This window comes from Fukomys damarensis, unplaced genomic scaffold (genome assembly GCF_012274545.1).
Source record: "Fukomys damarensis isolate Sample0158 unplaced genomic scaffold, DMR_v1.0_HiC HiC_scaffold_33, whole genome shotgun sequence".
Taxonomy (NCBI): domain Eukaryota; kingdom Metazoa; phylum Chordata; class Mammalia; order Rodentia; family Bathyergidae; genus Fukomys; species Fukomys damarensis.
In genome coordinates this window covers 114457-135081 of record NW_022900945.1, presented here as the reverse complement: position 1 = coordinate 135081, position 20625 = coordinate 114457, and the positions used below count along the sequence as shown (strand labels likewise).

General features: G+C 38.9%; 1 protein-coding gene across 1 annotated transcript in view; it reads left to right on the top strand.

Moving 5' to 3' along the window:
• Window positions 1–20625, top strand: part of CUNH1orf87 (chromosome unknown C1orf87 homolog) — a 73051-nt gene that overhangs the window by 7208 nt on the left and 45218 nt on the right. Inside the window, exon 3 of the mRNA XM_010605223.1 lies at window positions 13727–13967. Within this exon, the coding sequence (XP_010603525.1) occupies window positions 13727–13967 (241 nt within the window). The remainder of the gene's footprint in view (window positions 1–13726; window positions 13968–20625) is intronic.

Here is a 20625-nt window from a genome sequence, read left to right as displayed (position 1 = left end):
TTATGATTTAAAACTTCAATATCATGGATCTAGGGATGAGGAGAGAGAGGGGTATGGAAGGGGAAGTAAAAAGGATCAAGATGTCCTGTGAATATGCACCGATTCCCAATTCATTGTACATTCGTGGTGAATGCATGTATTGTGTATTGCAAAGGTAAAAATAAAAAAATTCAAGATCAGTGCATTCTATACACACATGTAGAAGCATGGTGCTACACCCCATTAAAATGCACTATTATTACATATAATTGAACAACTCTGAAACATAAGAAATAAGAATCCAAGTATCATATTAATTTTAAGAAACACTTAACCAGAACACTTTATTCTTTTTTATTGCCTTTCTGACTGTATAATCTACATAATATCTTCATACCCATGAACTTGATCTCTCCTTAAAACCAAGCAATGATATCCATGCTGATGATATTATCTCCATTTTAACAAATTCAAAATGATAAAGTAGTATGATCAAGTGATACTTCTCCATCCTTTACACTTCACTGAACTGCTCCTCATTTAATTCTTACAGTGGCTTTTTTGTCATTTTTGTTTGCTTTTGTGCCCATTCTAGACGCTGTGAGGAATATAAAGAAATTTAAGTATTGTTGTTCTAGACATAAGCCTGTGGCATGAGACATATGCATAAATCTTTAAGAATACATGGTGTTGTGCGAGTGAATTCCAAATGAATGCTTTAGAAATGCTGTCTGTTGATCCCAGATGTTGAGACTTAGTGGTAAAATGGTTATTTGACCATTTTAAATTCTATATTTGAAAAAAGTCAAAATTGAAAATAAAATATGATTTACAATATTCACTATAGAAAAAATTAAAATTCAATGTATAAAGAGGTCTTACAAAGCAAAAGAAAAAATATGAGTAGTAATTTCAGAAACACAATAGACCTACATGGGCAGTACACAAGAGAAGAAATAAAATTGAGTGACAACTACATGGGGAGAATTTGACCTATGTGATAATAAAAGAAATTTAAACAACAACAAGGTATTATTTTTACAAATCAAAGTAGAAATTTTTTGGAAGAAAACATTTTTATTGCTGAATTACAAAGTGACATTGATGTACATTGCTTTTTTATTAGTCTATACTTGCAATACGAGCAATGCAGCATCATCTTGGGGGTGCGTGTTGTGGCTCGGTCTTTTTGAATCCCTTTCCCCTTCCCTCCCTTCTCCTTCCCTCCTCCCAGTTTAATTTTTGTTGATATTCTTATTATTATCGCTTGCTTATGACTTACAATGTTTACATTCATGGATATTATTAGGTTTTGTATGCAGCATATATTTATTTTACTTATTTTTCCTTCCACTTCTCCTTACTCTTGGCCACATTCTCCTGGGCCCCTCCCCATTTGCAGGAGATCCATACCCTTATCTCCTTCTATCCATCCGTTATTGTGCTCTTTGTTTGTTCTCTGCCTTAATCAAATGAGAGACACCATAGAGCATTTAAGCTTGTGTGTCCTATGTACTTCACTCCATTATATTTTCCAAGTGCATCCATTTTCCTACAAATGTCTCAGATTTGTCCTTTTTAATAGCCAAGTAGTGTTCCATTGTGAATAAATACCACATATTCATCATCCAATTGTCTGTTGATAGGTACATGTTTTTTACAGTGGAAATAATCAAATATTGATAGGGTTTATTGAGAGAATATTCACATGGTACTGATCTTTTCTAAGTGTACTTGTCAAAAGCCTTAGAAGCATATGTATTTTGGAATAAAATCCATATCTATTCATTTCTGTAGAATAACTTATAGGTGGAAATAATGGATCCATTTCAAGGATTTACATAAGAATACATAAGTCTGGATCCAGTTACAAATAGATTATAACTGTAATAGGATGATCCAAGCAGGGTTTAGTTAGGAACTATCTAATTACAAAGATCCAGGTTGACATGAAGAGAACTACAAGACATGCTACTGGATTTAGTCTAGTATGCATAATAGTACCAAAATGTATCTGAAAAGATAACCAGAGGAGAATATGATTGAAACTCAATGGAGGAATCATTCTATAGCTCCCACCACCTTGAGAACAATAGTGGCCTTTGTCACAGGGTACAGGTAGCAGAGTCAGCCATGCCAGGTGCATCATCCCTTCCAGGGATGCCCATTGGTCAAACCATTGTCCAAGATATCCAGAATAAGAGGACATGGGAACTGTTGACAGTTATTGATATTGGTCATTTTCTGGGGTGGGGAAGGATGGCGGGAACCTAAGGGTAAAATGAACATATTTCATAGAGCAGTGTCTTAGTTACTTTTTCTCACTGCTGAGACAAAATACCTTACACCCAAAGTTAAAAGGGGAAAGGTTTAGTGTAGCTCATGTTTTGTGGAGATTTCATTTCATAGCCGGTTGGCTTCAAGGCAGGGAGGAATGGCAGAGGAGAAGCAGTTTATGGCAGGCAGCAATGCAGCAAGCAGCAAAGTAGCAAAAGTAGCCACAGCAGCCATCTTTCTGTCCCTGATATTATGTCCATACTACACACCCTTACAGCAGCTAGCATTAACATTCAGGGTAGGCCTTCCTATTATCTACACTCAGAACTATGCCAAACCAATCACTGGACTAATTTACTAATTTAGTAATTGCACACTTAATCCACACATCACACACTCTAGGTCCAGCCATCTCTGGAAGAAGTCATTTGGTCAAATGAAGCTTTGGGAGGACATCTAGACAGAAGCCCTAGCATTCTGCCCCTGACACCCCAAAGACTCATGCACATTCCTTTGTGCAAAAGGATTTAATCTATTTCCAAGAGTAACAATTTCAGCATTGCTGAAAAGTCCAAGTCTAAAGTCTCCTCTGAGATTTAAGGCAAACTCCTAGCTGTGAGTCCCTGTTAAAATGAAAGGAAAATTAAACACTTCTGACATACAAAGGCACAAAATAGACATTTCCATTCCAAAAGGTAAAGAGAAGGATAGAAAGGAGTAGGAACAAAGCAAGACCAAAATGTAGCATAGCAAACATTAAATCCTGCAGCCCCCTGTCTAACATCCCCAGAAATCTGTGGTAAATCATGGACTCCAAAGGGCTTGGGTAGTTCCATCTCTATGACACTTCTAGTGGTTGTAGCTCCCATGGCTTCTCTCTTTGGCCAGCTTTGCTTACTCCTCGAAGCTTTCCTCAGACAATCCATATTCCTGGTTTCACCAACCTTCTGGGATCTGCACTGAACCTTTGGCTTCACACTTGCAGCTTTTCTTACTGCCCTCTCGGGGTCACACTGCCTGTCCCCCCAGCCCTTCTTCTGAAATCTGGGTAGAAGTCTTCCTGACCCCACAACTCTTGCATTCTGCATGCACCTAAAACTACCACCATGCAGACGATGCCAAGGTCTGCTGCCAGCTGGAAAAGTATCCATGCTTCCTTCTTTCTCAGGCCTAGGGGTCAAGTGCTTAGATTGCTGAGCACTCTAAACCCAATCCTGGAGGAACAAATTTTCTAGGCAACCACCATGGTGCTCTGGGGTTGGGGGTCTCTTCTCAAACCAAAATCTTTCACTTCTGAAATTTTGAGGCTGAAAAGGTGGAATCCTGCTGGTTCTTGTGATGTCCTCAGACCATCTTTTCTATGGTCCTTTTCCTTCTCAGCCATCAAGTTCTCCTCTGCTCTATCTTTGCAGTCCACAACTTTCCTGGAACTTCCTTTGGCCAAACTCAAAGCATTTTAAATAATTTTACTGAGTTCTTTGCTCTTGATTCTCAACATAGATCTGGCTAAAAGACCCCAACAGTAGCCACATCACCACCTCAACATCAGATTTTCTTGAAATTTCTTTTGCAAGATTAACTAGTCTTCTATCCTTAATGTCAATCTCAGGCAAAGTCTCAGATTCAGAGAAAAATGCAGACAAACTTTCTGACAAGGCATAACACTCATTTTCTTATGTTGAACAGAAAATGCAATTCTTCTTTCCAAAAGAAACTTCTGGAAACTGGACTTTTCCAGCTGCATTTCTATCAGAATTCTGGCCTTCTGAGCTCTAAGCAGTATCGTCCATCGAGTACAACTAAAGGCATTCCAGGGCTGCTTCTTCAGGTTGCATCTCCAATTTGTTCCAAATTCTACTCATGAGCCAGTTCAAAAGGCTCCAAGCCATACAATCAGTTACAGGTACTGCAGTGACCTCCTTCTCGGCACATAATTCTATATCCATCAGAAACAGATTTAATACAAGATACACAAATATATAAGAATTTGCAATATTGGCTCACAATGGCCATTCATAGAGTCAGTCAGATGTGGAAAAGTGCAAAAGGTCTATCTGTGCACTGGAGATACAAAGGATGCAGTTGAAGGCCTGGAGCTGACTGTGGTGTCCCATATCAGGAGGCCATATCAGGAGGACAAAGGGTTGGGGGTGGAAGGCTGGATGTTCAGTGCTGAGAAGCTAAAGTACCTGAACCAGAAGGCTGAGTGGTCTGTGCTGGAGGCTGAAGAATCTTTGCTGGAAGACAAGATACGACATCCAAGGTGAAGGTGAACACTGGAGCTCCCCCAAAGAACAGAAGTGGCCCTTCCTTCTTTATTTCCTTTTTATATCATTTGAGTGATAATGCTTTCTTTGGTGGATCTTCCCCACCCACAGTTATGGTGAGCCAGTTTAATTGGGTGTTTCTTTCTTTTCTTTTTTTTAAAACCAGGGATTGGACTCAGGACCTTGTGCTTGCCAGGCAGGTGCAGTGCCTCTGAGCTACACCCCAGCCCTAGTGGAGTGTTTTTTAGTCAAGTTGATATAATCAATCAACCATCACAGGCAGCAATATTTAAATGCAATGAAGCTCTTTGGGGGGGACTCAGAGGTGGGGTGGGTGTGGGTGGGGTCATGTTGCCAGAAGCACTTAAGCAGCCCTGTCCTCACTCATCCACAGGTGGCAGGGAGGCTTGGTTAATTAGATGACCTCATCAAAAGCAGGAAAGAAAAGGCTCAGATCCATGCATTTAGGAATGAAAGTGGTGAAGTCAGAACAGATCCAGCAGACATACAGATGAGCAGCAATACCTACTTTGAGAACCTGTACTTTAATAAAATGGAAAACACAGAAGAAATGGACACATTTCTAGATACACATGAATTACCGAAGTTGAGCAAAGAAGATATAAAAATTCTAAACACCCCAGTTACAATCAGTGAAATTGAAAACATAATTAAAAACTTACCAACAAAGAAAAGCCCAGGTCCTGCTGGCTTCACTGCTGAATTCTACAAGACATTTAGAGAAGAAGTATTGCCACTACTCTTCAAACTTTTCAGTGAAATAGAAAGGGAAGCAATACTTCCAAATTCATTCCTGGAGGCAAGTGTTACTTTGATTCCAAAACCAGGGAAAGACCCAACCAAAAAAAAAGAGAACTACAGGTTGATCTCCCTAATGAACATAGAGGCAAAAATCCTCAGTAAGATACTGGCAAACAGAATACAAGAAGATCACACACCCTGACCAAGTCAGATTTATCCCAGGGATGCAAGGATGGTTCAACATACATAAATCAATAAATGTAATACACTATATTAACAGAATCAAGAACAAAAACCATATGATCATCTCAATAGATGCATAAAAAGCATTTGACAAAATTCAACAGCCATTTATGATAAAAGCCCTACAGAAAATTGGAATGATGAAGGCTATCTATGCAAAACCAACAGACAACATCATACTAAATGGTCAAAACCTGAAAACTTTCACACTAAAATCAAGAACAAGACAAGGATGTCCATTGTCACCACTTCTGTTCAATATAGTTTTAGAAACATTAGCCAGAGCAATTAGACAGGAGAAAGATATAAAAGCAATAAAGACAAGAAAGGAAGAAGTTAAACTGTCATTATTTGCTGGTCATATGATACTCTACATAGAAGACCCTAAAAACTCTGCCAAAAGACTTTTAGACTTAACTGAAAGATTCAATAAAGTAGCTGGATACAATGTCAACAATCAAATATCAATAGCTTTCTTGTATACAAATAACAGACTCACTGAGAGTGAAATTAGGGAAACAATTCCTTTCACAATAGCATCAAAAATATCTAGGAATCAATCTAATGAAGCAAACAAAAGACCTTACATTGAGAACTACAACACTGAAAAAAGAGATTGAAGAGAATAGAAGAAAATGGAAAGATACCCCTCTTTCCTGGGTAGGAAGAATCAATATAGTGAAAATGGCCATACTTCCAAAACTGCTATACCGATTCAATGCAATCCCTATTGAAATCCCAATAGTGTACTTCACAGAACTAGAGAAAACAATCCAAAAATTCATTTGAAATCAGAAGAGAACTAGAATGGCAAAAGCAATTCTAGGCAACAGAGACATGGAAAGGGGGTATCACAGTCCCCAACCTGAAACTATACTACAAAGCTACTGTGATAAAAACAACATGGTACTGGCAAAGAAACAGATCCAAGGGTCAATGGAACAGATTAGAAGATACAGATATAACTCCTGACATACTCAGCTACCTCATCTTTGACAAACGAGCTAACCATCCTCACTGGAGAAAATATAGCCTCTTTAATAAATAGGGTCAGAAAAATTAGATTTTAACTTGTCAAAGATTAAAACTAGACCTGTATCTTTCACCATGCACTAAACTAAAATCTAAGTGGATTAAAGATATAAATATTAAAACAGAAACACTAAATTTACTGGAAGATAAGTCAGGTAGAATTCTTGAAGATATTAGCATAGGAAAAGACTTTATGAACAAATCCTCAGTAACACAGGAACTAGCACAAAAAATCAACAACTGGGATCTCATCTTTCAAAAAAGCTTCTGCACTGCCAGAGAAATCACAAGCAGAGCTAAGAGACAACCTACAATGTGGGAAAAAAATTTTACCAGCTGTTCCTCAGGCATAGGTCTACCATCTAGAATATATAAAGAACTCAAAAAAATCAGACCCCGAAATATAAAAAAGACCTAATTCAAATATGGGTATCTGAAATGAACAGACATTTCTAGAGCAGTGAAGTAAAAGCAGCAGATAAACATATGAAAAAATGTTCAGCATCACTGGTCGTTTGAGAGATGCACATGAAACCAACACTGAGATTCCATCTCACACCTGAAAGAATGGCTGATATCAAGAAATCAACCAATAACAAATGCTGGTGGGGTTATGGGGAGATAGGAGCACTTCTTCATTATTGGTGGTAGTGCAGGCTGGTGCAACCACTGTGGAAATCAATATGAAGATAACTCAAACAACTGGGATTAGAAATCCCATTTGCCCCAGCTATCTCCCTGCTGGGTATCTTCCCAAAAGAATGAAAAGAATCATACCACAGCGATCTATGCTCTCCCATGTTAATAGCGGCACAGTTTGTAACAATTAAAACTTGGAAACAGCCCAAGTGCCCATCAACTAGAGACTGGATAAAGAAGACTTTTTTTAATGTAGTACTATTCAGCCATGAAGAATGATAAACTGGAGGTATTTATAGCTAAGTGGATGCACACTGAGGCCATACTCAAGTGAAATTAATAAGTCACATGTGTAAATACTGAATAGTTTCCCTGGTGTTAAAAATAAAAGTGTAAATAAGAATCAAAACATATAATTGGTGTTGTGTAATAGGAAGAAAAGGGCTAGTGGAGTAGGGGAAGTGAGATGGGTAGGGGAAAGGTAAAATGGGAAAAGAAAAAATATGTGAAAAGGAAAAACATGGAAATAATATCTTTGTAAACAGGGAAGGATGGAGGGTGTGAAGGAAGGGCTGAGGAATGGGGAAAAATAAAAACCAAGGTTCATCATATGAAGTAGAAGATCCCATTGATGAATGTAACTATAATATACATAAAATGTACCAATAAACTTAATAAAGATAAAAAGTCACACAATTATATAATTATATCCATTATAAGATAAATTAATATAATTATATTAATTATATTTATGGCTGAGATTCAAAGTCAAGTCTTTTGGACATAAAGCCCATAGATTACTGCCTGAAATTATGAATAACTTCAGTTAAATTTTGGAAAATGCCTTCCTTTTTGCTTTCTCTGTGCTATTGTTTCTCAAACTTCAGTGTACATTGGAACCATCTGAGATATTTTCTAAGTGTAAGCTATTGTTTTTGTGGTGCTGAGCATTCAAGCTAGGTTCTAGTGCTTGCTAAACATGCAGTCACCACTGAGCCATATCCCACCCCTGAAATGTTTTCTAAAAATATAAATTTGTTATCCTGTTTCAGAGGTTCCAGTTCAATACATTCAGTGATCCAAGTATCTGTTTTATCATGCAGAATTCTGCATGGTTCTGTGCCTGTATTCTGAAGTTCAGAGTGAAGAGTTGCTGCTGCTTCTCAGAGAATCTGCTCACTGTTCTACATGTTATTTTTCCATGTCTTATTTCCTCTAACAGCTGCTACTTTGTGTCAGTTTCTTCATGGAATCATTTCTGTCTTCCTTAAGTAGATTGGTTTGACCCTTCTATATGGCTCCATATATATTTTACATAACTTTCACTTTTTTAAATTATCATACTCCCTTATAATAATTTTCTGTTTGTCTGCTTCCAGACTTAACTAGGAGATCTTTGAAGACAATACACTTGGAATACAGTGGGTATATTGTATGCTCAAGGTAACCCTAACTAAGAGGATAGTAACAACTGTATTGATCCTACAACATCACATGAAGTGAAGATAGGTTGCAGGAGAGTAGACATATTAAGATATCATTCTTTTGTAAATTAAAAGTACATCACACTAAAGAACAATGTTCACTGAATTGGGTACTAATTTTGTATCCCAAATTTGAGAAACCAGTCTTATTCTGTAAAACACTGCAGTGCAAATGCCATAAACATGAACTTTTATTATTTCATTTAATGTCAATACTTTGGTTAATGTTACAAAGAAAGAAAGAGCTACTTTGGGGATGATCGGAGAATGTAATAACATCCCTGTCTCTGGAAACTTACACAGGATTGAACGGCTGGATGGCCACTCGGGTGTTTGGCAGAAACCAGATTAGGGCAGACCAGATGCCTTTCATTACAAGTCGATTAAAGTTTTAAAGAAGAAACGGAATACACATCCTGTTGTTTAGTGCTAGACAGTTTACAAAGTACGGGTGTGGGGTTGACGAGCGAAGGCTGGGACCTCGTGCCATTGTCCTTGCCACTTCTAGAACTCTGCTTGCTGGAAGGTGATGCGGACAGTTACTCAACCCCCTCTTCATCTGTACAGTGGGGACAGCGATACCAACTTTCCAGATTGTTAGGATAACATGAAAGAATTGATGTGAATTTCTGTGTAGTGGCTGACACAACCAAGCATTTAGAACATGTTACCTGCTATAATTAAAGTGATGAAGGAATGATTTGGGCCTAGGTTTAGGAGTTAAATTAACATTCTTTTAAGATCTTTCTGCAGACCACATTTCTATGGTAATGATTAATGGTACAGCCCCATGGCACAGAAAGAACAAAAGCAAAAGGAAAATCCATCATACTTTGTTACAATAACATTTGACATATAGAGTATCACTGGCTTCCCATTTCAGCTTCACTGTGGAGTTTGGTGAGATTTTCAGCCATATTCCCTTCCCTTTCCTATTTTATTTGCTACTGTTTTGGCAAAAAGGAAAAGCTGGTTGTGTCCATAATCTCTTATGGCTTCCAAATTAGAATGGGCTTTCACGGAGGGAATCAGACCCCTCAAGGTGTGGCACTCTCTGCTGCCTGCTCCAGAGGACTGGGGCCTGGGAGTCGACATCGACGGAGATGGGCTGGCAGACCTTCAGGATGGCATCTAAGGACCTTTCCTGAGCCCGTGGGTCCTCCATCTGAGACTCTGCTCTTGGCAGGGGCGTGATCCACCTCCAGTGGGGAGGGCTGGTGACACAGGGTCACATGGGGTTAGGTGCTACTCCACTGCCTTGGGCAGGGGATTCTGTTGCACAGGGACCCTTAGCTCTACAAGGGAGCTGGTTTCCAGCAAGAGCCAGGGTGAGAGAGCTACAACTGGACACCGTCGCTTCAGCTATGATTGTCAGCACCTCCGTGATCCTGTAATTGTTCTGATTCCTGGACGACCCTAAACTCATGGTTCCCAGAGCAGCTGTTTAGGTTAGAGGAACACATGTGGAAGCCATCTGTGTCTCCTCTCCAACACACTTTTGATGGCATTTCCCCTCTTGCTTTTGAAATGGCAAATTTCTCTTTCCAGTAAGTAGTTCACCCAGGAGCCTGGAAGAAAGATCTGTGTGTCTGTGAGCGAGCTAGCAGCAAATGAGAATCGAAGAATTGCTTGTGCTAACTGAAGACACGCGGCGATTCTCAGCTGCAGAGTAGTTTTCATGTTAATTTTAAAGTGCTACGCATTTTTTAAAATACAGCTTTCATTTAAAACAGATTTAATGGGTCATTTTTTCCTATACTGTGGCTGCTTTAAAAGACAGATAGATGCAGCTAGGAACTTCTTAGCAAATTAGTCCTGAACTGCCCTGGAATGGGTTTTGAAGGTGATTACTGCAGGAAAAAGGGTGAATTCTATGTCCAGGACCATTTTTGCCTTTGAATTGTGCATTGTCTAATTGGCAGTCTGCTCCTCACAAATTCACAAGACATTCCTGCACACTCCCTCAATTCTATTGGCAGTGGGATTTCATATTGAACCCATCAGTTAGACTTGGGTTTAAATCTTAGGTCCATCACACAAAAGACAGTAGAATTAAATAAGACACATGAATTTTATGAATCTGAATTTCTTCCTAAAATGAGAATATGAGTACCTGCTGATAATTGATTTGAGAATAAATTTATAAGGTATATAAATAGTCATATTGTGATTCACATGTAGTTTAATGTAGTTCATCACTCAGTAATGCAATTATTTCTGTTGCCATTGCAGACCACAAATATTTCTCTTTTATGAACTCCTGTTAGTATTAATTTTTTGTTATATTCACTTGACATTTATTTGTATACTGTTCTATGTTATTTAAATTTCACACCATTTCTTTTAACACTTTAGAGAACAATATCTTCATTTGTGTAAAGGTGCACAGTCAGAAGTCTGTCACTCACTGAACACTCAGATCAAGGAACAGAGTTGAGCAGCACCTGGAAGCCATGCGCAATCCCTTCTTACCTTTGTATCTCCCTGAAAGGGCTACCACTGTCCCCCCTTCCAAGATCAAGCCTATACCTGTTGCCAACTTTACTATTGGTGTTATTTGTGTATAGCCAAATAAAGTTTAAGTTTCTCAAGGCCAGGAAACTAACACCTTCTCTAATTTCAAGACCCGTTTGTTGCCTACTGACTTGGAACTTCTGTCCAGTCCTTCTGTCTGTCTTCCACTGTGCTTATTTGCAAAGCCCCATTCTGGGTGAGGCCCAGAGTCTTGGCCTCTGCATCTCCAGGACGAATGGGCACTCCCAGGGAACAGCTGCCTTGCTTTTCTGATCTACTCTCCCACACCTCCTGGCAGCTGGCTCAGAGTTCTTGCTCTTGATTCAGACTTCCTGTCTCACTTTTTCCCCAGAGACCTAACAGGTGACTGCACCTTGTTATCTGAGGAAAACACTCAGGCTGTCACCAATCTGATCAGCTTCTATCACTAAACACACAAATTTGCCTGCAAACTCACCCAGGCCACTACATTTTCCATCCTACTCTGTCTTCTTGAAGACTTCACATGTCCCTAGGGGATCAGTGTTTTGTCAATGCCATGCTTGCCTTTTCTGCACCTCAGCTGGCTCTTCATCATTGGCATTTTTTATTCATTACTGGAGATTGACCCAGGACCTTCACACTGAGTTCTATCCCAGCTCTATTTAAAAGTTTTAATTTGAGACAGGGTCCCACTAAGTTTCCCAGAGTGGATTCCAACTTTTGCTCCTCCTGCCTCAGTCTCCCATTATGCTGGGATGACAGGTGTGAATCACTAAGCATGGCTCACCATCGGCATTTCAGTGTGTCCCATATGATCTTTAAACAATAATAACAAATGCCTGGCTAAAGCCCACATTCCACATCCACGTTCCTCTCGTTTCATTTTCTTTTTTTTCCAGTACTGAGAATCCAAGTTAGGATCTTGTGCTTGCCAGGCAGGCGCAGTGCTACTGCTGTGAACCCTTGGGCTCTACTTGTTTATCTCCTCTCTTTCTTTCTCTCTCTTCAGTGTGGTGCCCATCTCCATGATCTTATTGACATCTCTTACCAGGATCTCTGACAACTTCCTACAGCTGAGGCAAACCTACACTTCCCAAACTCAACTATTCTCACCAGCCCTTGAAACTGGTGTCAGTGTCCTTTCTCTGAAGCAGCCTCTGGGCCAACAGACCCCACACGCCTGACTTTCCTGACTGGAAGTCTCTTCCTCACCGCCTGTAGGACTGTACTTACCCCTGTAAATGTAGTCTTCTGTCAGAGACATTCCCAGACCTTCTTTTCTTCTCATGATACCACTGTGAAAGGGTGACTATAAACAATATACACATAGTCCAGTCATGTTCGATAGTTTGGCCTTATTTAAACCAACAAACTTTGGAGCAATTATTTTATATTCAGAGTAATTTGTCCAATTTTAAAAATGGATATTTTCCATCATATCAATAATTACAGCTAGAGAGTATAGAGTAATTTCTAGGTTTAAGGCATAACTATTTTGAAATTCATTTTTTCTGATTATAAAATAATATTTTCTTATACAGTAAACTGGAATGTTATGGGACAATATAGGAAGAATACAATCTACCAGCCTCAGATACTACTGACTTTTATTGTACATTTTTCTAGACTTAATGTGCTTATACATTATATACATACCTTCTACATAAATGAAATAATCATATTTTCACTTATTTTTATAATTTGACATTTACTCATGTTATTAGAATTATTCAACACTGTTTAATGGCTTTGTATATTCCATCATATGAGCATAGAAATATTCAGTATATCCAAGGGTTACTAAATATTTCAAATTTTTAATTTATTTTTGCATCTTTTCCTTGGTACACATTCTTAAAGTTGTTTTATGCCATTGAAATGTTTCAGCTGCCTAACTCTTGGTATGTTTTGTGAGGTCACCCACTTCCAGTGTTGATTATATCTCTTGTGGCCATTAGCATTTGAGTTTCTTATTTTCAAAGAAATTTCCTATATTTAGAATGATGCCTTGTTATTGTTTTGATTCACAGATCTGAGTTATTAAACAAGGCTGATCTTTAGTTAATTTTATCATCTGTACTTTAGTGTCATTCCTACAGTAGTCTCCGTATCTCCTTTGCTTGATGTTAAACATAACTAGAGGCATGCTGAAGGGAAAAGACATCTGGAGGTGAGGGAGCACAGGAGACAGCACAGCTGGACTCGGTGAGCCCTTTGGCTTTCTTCCTTCTTCAGATGCCATGGCTGAAAATCCTGCTGGAGTTATGAACAGAAGTGTGAGGATGCTGAGGGCTCCTGTTTCGTACTGTCCACTACTTCCAGTAAGGGTTTGGAGCAGCTGTGGATGAGCACCAGAAAGGGTGCAGGTAGAATAATCCCTGATGACAGAACACTGTGATCTGTCCATGGCAGACAACAGACAACCAGCACTGCTCAGTGCTGAGACTCCAGGCTTACATGATCAGACCAATACTTTCTGCCTCTTGCACAACCAAGTGCATAGCATCTGCCTTGACAGTCACAAGGTACGTTCCTGTTTCTCCCCAGCAGGCAAGAGGAGAACCTGCAGGCAGGCACCCTAGTGGCCCTGAAGAAACCCACGATGGACACTACAGGGTGGGCAGAAAGGGAGCCACTGGCTCCTCCTAAGCCCTCTGCCCAGCACACTGGCAACCTCCCAGGTGATGGTGACCAGCAAGGCAGCAAGCACCGAGACAACGCCCCACAACCAGAAGACAACCAGCAGCTCCCAGCAGGGACATGCAGCAGCACATATGTGGATGGCAGAGTGAGTAACATAAACACAGTGCTCTTCTTCGAAACTTAGTAGGAAAATGCAGATTTCAACAGGCTCACATGAGCATGCACATGTACAAATAGAAATTAATACATCTCTTGTGAAATAGAAATTAGAAACAAATTTTTTCAATCTGAAAATGAATTCCAAGGCCATTCTGTTAATTGAATCTTTGTTGACCACTGACGAAATTGATCAACCTGTGCTGCCCATATCTAACTCAGTACACGGTAATAAATACAGTGATTAAACATCACTAGCCATGCAAAGTTCAGGCCTGTAGCAGGAGGAAAGTGTGTGCTTTCACACTGCAAGAGGAAATCATTTATTTTCAAAATCATACGTAGCCATACCTAAATGTATAAAGAACTTACAGGCCCTAATCTGTCCTGATGGAAAAATATATTGCTGCACTCTGTTAACAATCAACCAAACAGTCCACAACAAATTTACTTGATAATGAGGAACTAAATGATTAATAATTTCTAATTAAAAAGTAAGTATATCAACAATCAAAAACTGGACATAAATCAAGATAAAATTAATGATTCATTGATAACAAAGTACCATTTCCAAAAATTGCTGAACTTGCAACTAAACAGATACATAGAGTAGGAGTTGTGCAATGCTGCCAAGCATTCACAGCCCACTGTTTTAGTAGAATACTAATGAGAGTCTTCAGCACACTCTAGCACAGTTATTTTTAGTTTGGAATTTCAATAGCCCCTTTTTCAATCACTGTGATATTAGCCAGACTTCAGTCATGTGAGAAAATAAATGCATATGGATCTGTGATCTTTTGCTCCTAAGAACCGTGCAAAGGCTTATGAATTTGGAGTAGGTGTTGTCCACCAATGAACTTCAGATGATTCTCAGCAAGGTTGAGTTGAACAGTGACATTCACCTTTAAGAGTGACTTTCTCCCGCCTAGGCTGGAACTTAATCCTCCTGGTCTCTTATAGGTTTCTCTGGCTTTCCTGTGATTGATCCTTGAATTTCAGGCCTGCTTTAAGCAGGAGGTGACAAATCGTCAGGGGTAAAATAGCCCAGTTTTGACTTCCAAAGACCTCTGAGTTTTACCTGCTTTGGACTCTGGAATTGATATGTTTCTTTGTGTTTTTGTGGCTCTCCGGGGATTACCTTGATAATACTATTGCAGTTATAAAAGACTTTATTATTGACATTGATTTTGAGTAAATTTTATTATTTGCTTTTTTGGAATTTACTTTTAGGTGGGTGCCACTGTTATTTCTATCACCATAATACAGTTAATAAAACTGAAACTTGGAAAAGTTAAAGCCACTCATAAGTGTGCAGATAAGATGCTTGCCAAGGTTTTCTTTTTGGTTTTATTCACTCCATCTCTCTTCTTCTTACTACATCTTTAATGGACTTTTCTAATTATAAAATATTATACAATTGTTATACATTTTTGAACATTGAAAGAATATGAATAAGAAGAAAATAAAACACATCTATCTAAAGAAAACTTCTTTCCTTGCCTTCATCCATGCATAGATACAGAATGAGAATTATTATGTATATATTCTTAGTTCATTCCATGTCAAGAATTCTCTCCTTGGCATGAAAAACACTCATCCTATGCATCATCATTAGTGGGTCTAATATTCAGAACTAACTTAGCATTTACTGTGTACCAGTTTCTATATATTAACTAATTCACTATTCCCAATCACTGCATAAGGAGGAACTCTTACTATGTTCAATTCATGGAAAAGGAAACTGAGAAATCAAAGAAGACAATTGCCTTGCCAAGGTCATAAGGCTGAAAAGTGGCTAAGCCATAATTCAAGCCCAGGTTCTAGGTCCTGAGTCACTCAACTGCATTTGTCCCTTCATATAGATATTACATGATTCATTTAATACATCTTTATGAACACTTAAGTCAATTTGTTTCTTGTTATGCCTTCTAATAAACCCAGTTGCCCCTTTCTGCCAGCAATCCTGCACCTGCCTTTATGGGGCAGTTCTTGAACCCCAAGATCCTGGCATTTTCTGGTTCTGTGAACCAGAGAGAAATGAGATGCCCCTCCCCTCCCATACTCATCAGGGTTTTTTAGGGGCTCAGCAGGGTTAACACTCAGCTACCATGCACAGGAAGGCCTCCCAGGAGGTGTGGGTATAGCTAATTGGCTCTGTCTGCCAGGCAAACATATAATGCCACCTGCCAGATGGCAGGCACAATGCCTGGGCCAAAGCCCCTCATTACCACCTGACTAAGTGGTAAGTGGAATCCTGCTGCAGTCACAGGAGTGAAGCAATCGAACTTCTAGATTCTCATCATTCACACATGGATGAAAATAAATTTCCCCGCCTGGGACCTCACAGTCAGATGAGCTGAATTCACTCCAAAAGGGAAATTCCTGGCAAATGGGAAATAAAAGATCAAATTCAGAGTTATCATTGGTAGGAAGTAAGGAAAGCTGAAATGTAAGAGAATTCATTGTTTCATGTACATAAGAATAGAGAGACATCTTACAAGTTAACAAATGAAAATTTTCATTCCACAAATGAATAAGACTGCTAGAGAGCTTACATGGCTTTTCCAAGGTCACAAAAGAAGGTAACTTGGTTATTTTGCCCATCAGCTCTATGAAATTTTCTTCCAAATTCTGCTTCTTGCAGGTGAATCTTTGAAAAACAGTACATGATGTTATGTAGGCATATAATATAACATATGTATAGTTATATTGTTTCTCAGAAATGTTAGCTCTCTCTTCTCTCAGAAAAATTAAAAAGAATGTGCGTTTAGCAACAAACTCAGTAACAGTTTCCAAAATAAAATTGGAATATGCACTTTACATCTGTGACATGAAAATAAAAGTGCTTTCAGTAACTATCAGAGCTTATTGGCAAGGCGTGATTTCCAAAGCCCCTTTGCTTGTGTCTTCGTACTCATTCTTCGCAGCATCAGGAAGGACTTGGTGCTGTCCTCACTGTGGAGATGAATAGAACAATATCAAAGACCTCCCATTTGGCCTTGTATTTGCAGTTCAGACACAAGATGTGCAATGCAGGGACTTTCATCCTGCTCTTCTCCTGTGGTCTGTGTCTCGCAGAAGATCCCTCCATTCTTCCCATTACAACAACTAGAAACTTTTCTCCTCTCTAACTCTGATATCCAAATAATCATGGGATCCTTTAAATTATTCCTCCTCATGTCTTTCCAAGTGTCTACTTTCATTTCTTCTGTTCTCACCCTCATCAGACCATCATTTTATCTCACCACAGAGATTTTAGTGATCTTCCAACTGGATTTCCTGTTTCTAAACGTCCTTCTCTGTATTGGCCTGCTATGGTAATAAGTGATGCTGTGTAACAAACCACCTAGTTCTTGGTAATTCAGAACAATGATTATGTATGCTTATGTCCACTGGTGGGAACCAAGGCATCTTTTACTGCTCTCAGCTGGGATTGGCTCTAAACTGTAGCTTTGGTTCAGATCTGTTCTGTGCTTGTCTTACTTTGAATCCAATTGACTTTGCAAGGCAGGTTCTGCTCATGGTGATGGAAACTTCAACTATAGGAGAATATTTTAATGCTTTGACTGTAGCACACCCCCTAATATTTCATTGGCTAGGGCTCAGGACCACCCAGCAGCAGAGGCACCACTGTAAAGAGGGCCAGTCACCCCCAACCCTCCCCCACACATGAGCCCATGGACCACTGCACAGGCCACGCCCCTTGTACCCCCACAAGGACCACTCCACTGGACTTGTGCATAGGCTGCACCGAGATCTGAATCTGCATCTCAGAGGCACCTGGGACATAAAGCCCATTGTTATGAGTTCCAGAAAATAGAACAGAAGTGAACAACAGAGAGAGCGCCTCTCTGAGGCTCCTTGAAGCCCACTGGGAAAGTGAAGAAAATCTCTGCAATAAAGGTACACTGGACAACCGTGGTTGGTAATTTGGTGTCATCAGCACCTCCCACAGGAACCTGGACTCATTTCAGGGGAAGGGCAGCTGGAACCTGTGGTAGAACCTTGCAGAGCTCAATCCTGCAGCAGGTCAGGGAGCTCAACTTAGGCCTTACAGAGAGAAATCAGCTTGAATCATAGTGGAATATGGCTGGCTTGCTGAGACTAATTTACTTAGATCTGCACATTGCTATTGATGTTATCTACCTTGACATGAGAGCCATACCCTGAAGGAGGCCCTTTATAATTTTTTTCTCTTCTCTCTCTCTCTCCCTTCTTTTTCTTCATTTCTCTCTCTTTCTATTCCTGTTCCTGTCCTATTTTGGATGTTTTTGTCTCTCCCATTCTCTCAGTTGTCACTATTTTTGTAGGAAAGTCAATACAATTTCCAGCTTCTCTATTGCTGTTAGTTTGTCCTGTTCTTGTCTTTGTTCCTTCACTCTCTCTTTTCCTTTTGTATTCAACAATTTTCCACAGTTTGCATGATCTTCCTGTGTCCTCTAGCCTCAATTCTAACCTTTCCCTCTCTAACTCCACCTAAATCCTCATCCCTAAGGGTAATTTTGCTGCATTGAAGGGTTTATTTATTACAAACATATTTTGTGCTGGCCCTTGATTTTTATCTAGTCCATGAGGTTAAAGGTGACAGATTAATAACTATTACAAATTGTCATTTTCTAACCTCTGAGAAGCAGTCATTCCAGAAGGGTTCCAAATACAAGCAAAACATATGATAAGCAGTATTGAAGTATCAACCTGGAAACTAAACCAAAAACATCAACAACAAAAAATATAGAAATGAGAAAACACCTAAACAAGGTCAAACCCAGACTTCCAGCTCACCAGAGGAAAATTCTGGAGGAAACAAGGTGGAAAAATCTGATAGTCAACCACCTGGACACCCTAATAACATGGAAGTAACAAAACCAATGAACAAGGCTCTAAAAAAATTCAAAACATAAATAGTTTCCCCGATAACTACAGAGATGGTGAGCAGAATGAAAGACATGATTAGAGACTCCAGAACAGAAACAGATAAAAATTAGATGAGCTCAAGAACATGATGGAGCATGATGACCTATGCCATACGCCCTATGCCTAGCATAGGAAAGAAATGGAATGCATGAAACAGATTCAAACAGATATCCAGATTAAAAACTCAATTGAAAGTATTTGCAGAAGAAATATCCAGTGTGAGGACAGAATTTCAGATATAGAAGACAGGATTGCAGTTAGTGACCATGAAAAGACGGATTTCTTAAAAATAGTAAAGGACCACAAGAAATTGTTTCAGGAGCTGCTACAGATGCAAAGAAGAATAACATAAGAAAGATAGAAGTAAATAAATAAGTCCACTAAAGTACAAATGACATAAAAAAACTGTTCACAGAAGTAATGACAGAAAACTTACCAAGCAGAGGAAAAGAATTTGACATACAGATAAGTGAGGCATATAGGACTCCAACTATCCATGATCAAAAAAAAAAAATCTACACCTAGACATATAATAGTCAAGATCCCCCAAACCCAATGAAACAACAAAATACTACAAGCAGGCAGAGAAAAGAAATAAATCACATACAAAAGAAAGCCCATCAGAATCACAGCAGATTTTTCAACACAAGCCCTCAGGTCAAAGACAGCCTGGAGTGAAGTATTTCAAATCCTAAAAGAAAATACCTCCAATCTACATTGATTTATCCTGCAAAACTATCGTTCAAAATCAGTGGGGAAATAAGATACTTCCAAAACAGATAACACCTGAGAAACTTCATCAATTTCAAACCAGCACTCCAAACAATTCTAAACAATATCCCAGAAAAAAGACAACGAGTGTCCCAACTCCATGAATCCCAGCATAGGGAAGCCATTGGGCCAGGCAAGAAATTAAAGGGAAAGGGGGAGGGGTAAAAAATAAAAGAGCCAACAGTAGGAAAATATCATGATAAGGATAAGTCAATACATAACAGTTATAACTATCAACATTAATGGCCTCAATTCACCAATCAAAAGAAATAGACTGGCAGGATGGATTAAGAAGCAAAATCCAAAAATATACTCTATACAAGAAATACACTTAATTCAAAGAGAAATTCATAGACAGAAAGTAAAAGGATGGAAAGCATTTTTTCTGGAAAAAAGCAGGGGTAGCTATGTTATTTTAGACAAAGTAGACTTCAAACCAAAATTAACTAAGAGAGACAAAGAAGGTCGCTACATCCTTGCAAAGGGAACAAAGAGAATGAAATGATGATCATAAATATATATGGATGATGATCATGAATATATATGTACCAAATACTAGTGCACCCAGCTATATAAGACACATATTAATGGAAATGAAAAACGAAATAAGCACTAATAGAATAGTAGTGAAGGACCTCAATACCCCATTGTCACAAATAGACAGATCATCTAGACAAAAAAATCAATAACAAAATACTAGAACTGAACCAAGCTTTTGAACAAATGGACTTAATAGATGTCTACAGTGTTCTACCCCACAAAATCAGCATACACATTCTTCTCAGGTGCACACAGATCATTCCCCAAAATAGACCACATACTAGCATATAGAGCATGTTCAAGTAAATGCAAAGTAATTGAAGTTATACCCAGTATATTATTAGACCATAGTGCAATTAAATTTGATCACAATAGCATAAGAAACCTCAAGAACTTCAGAAATACGTGGAAATTGAATAATA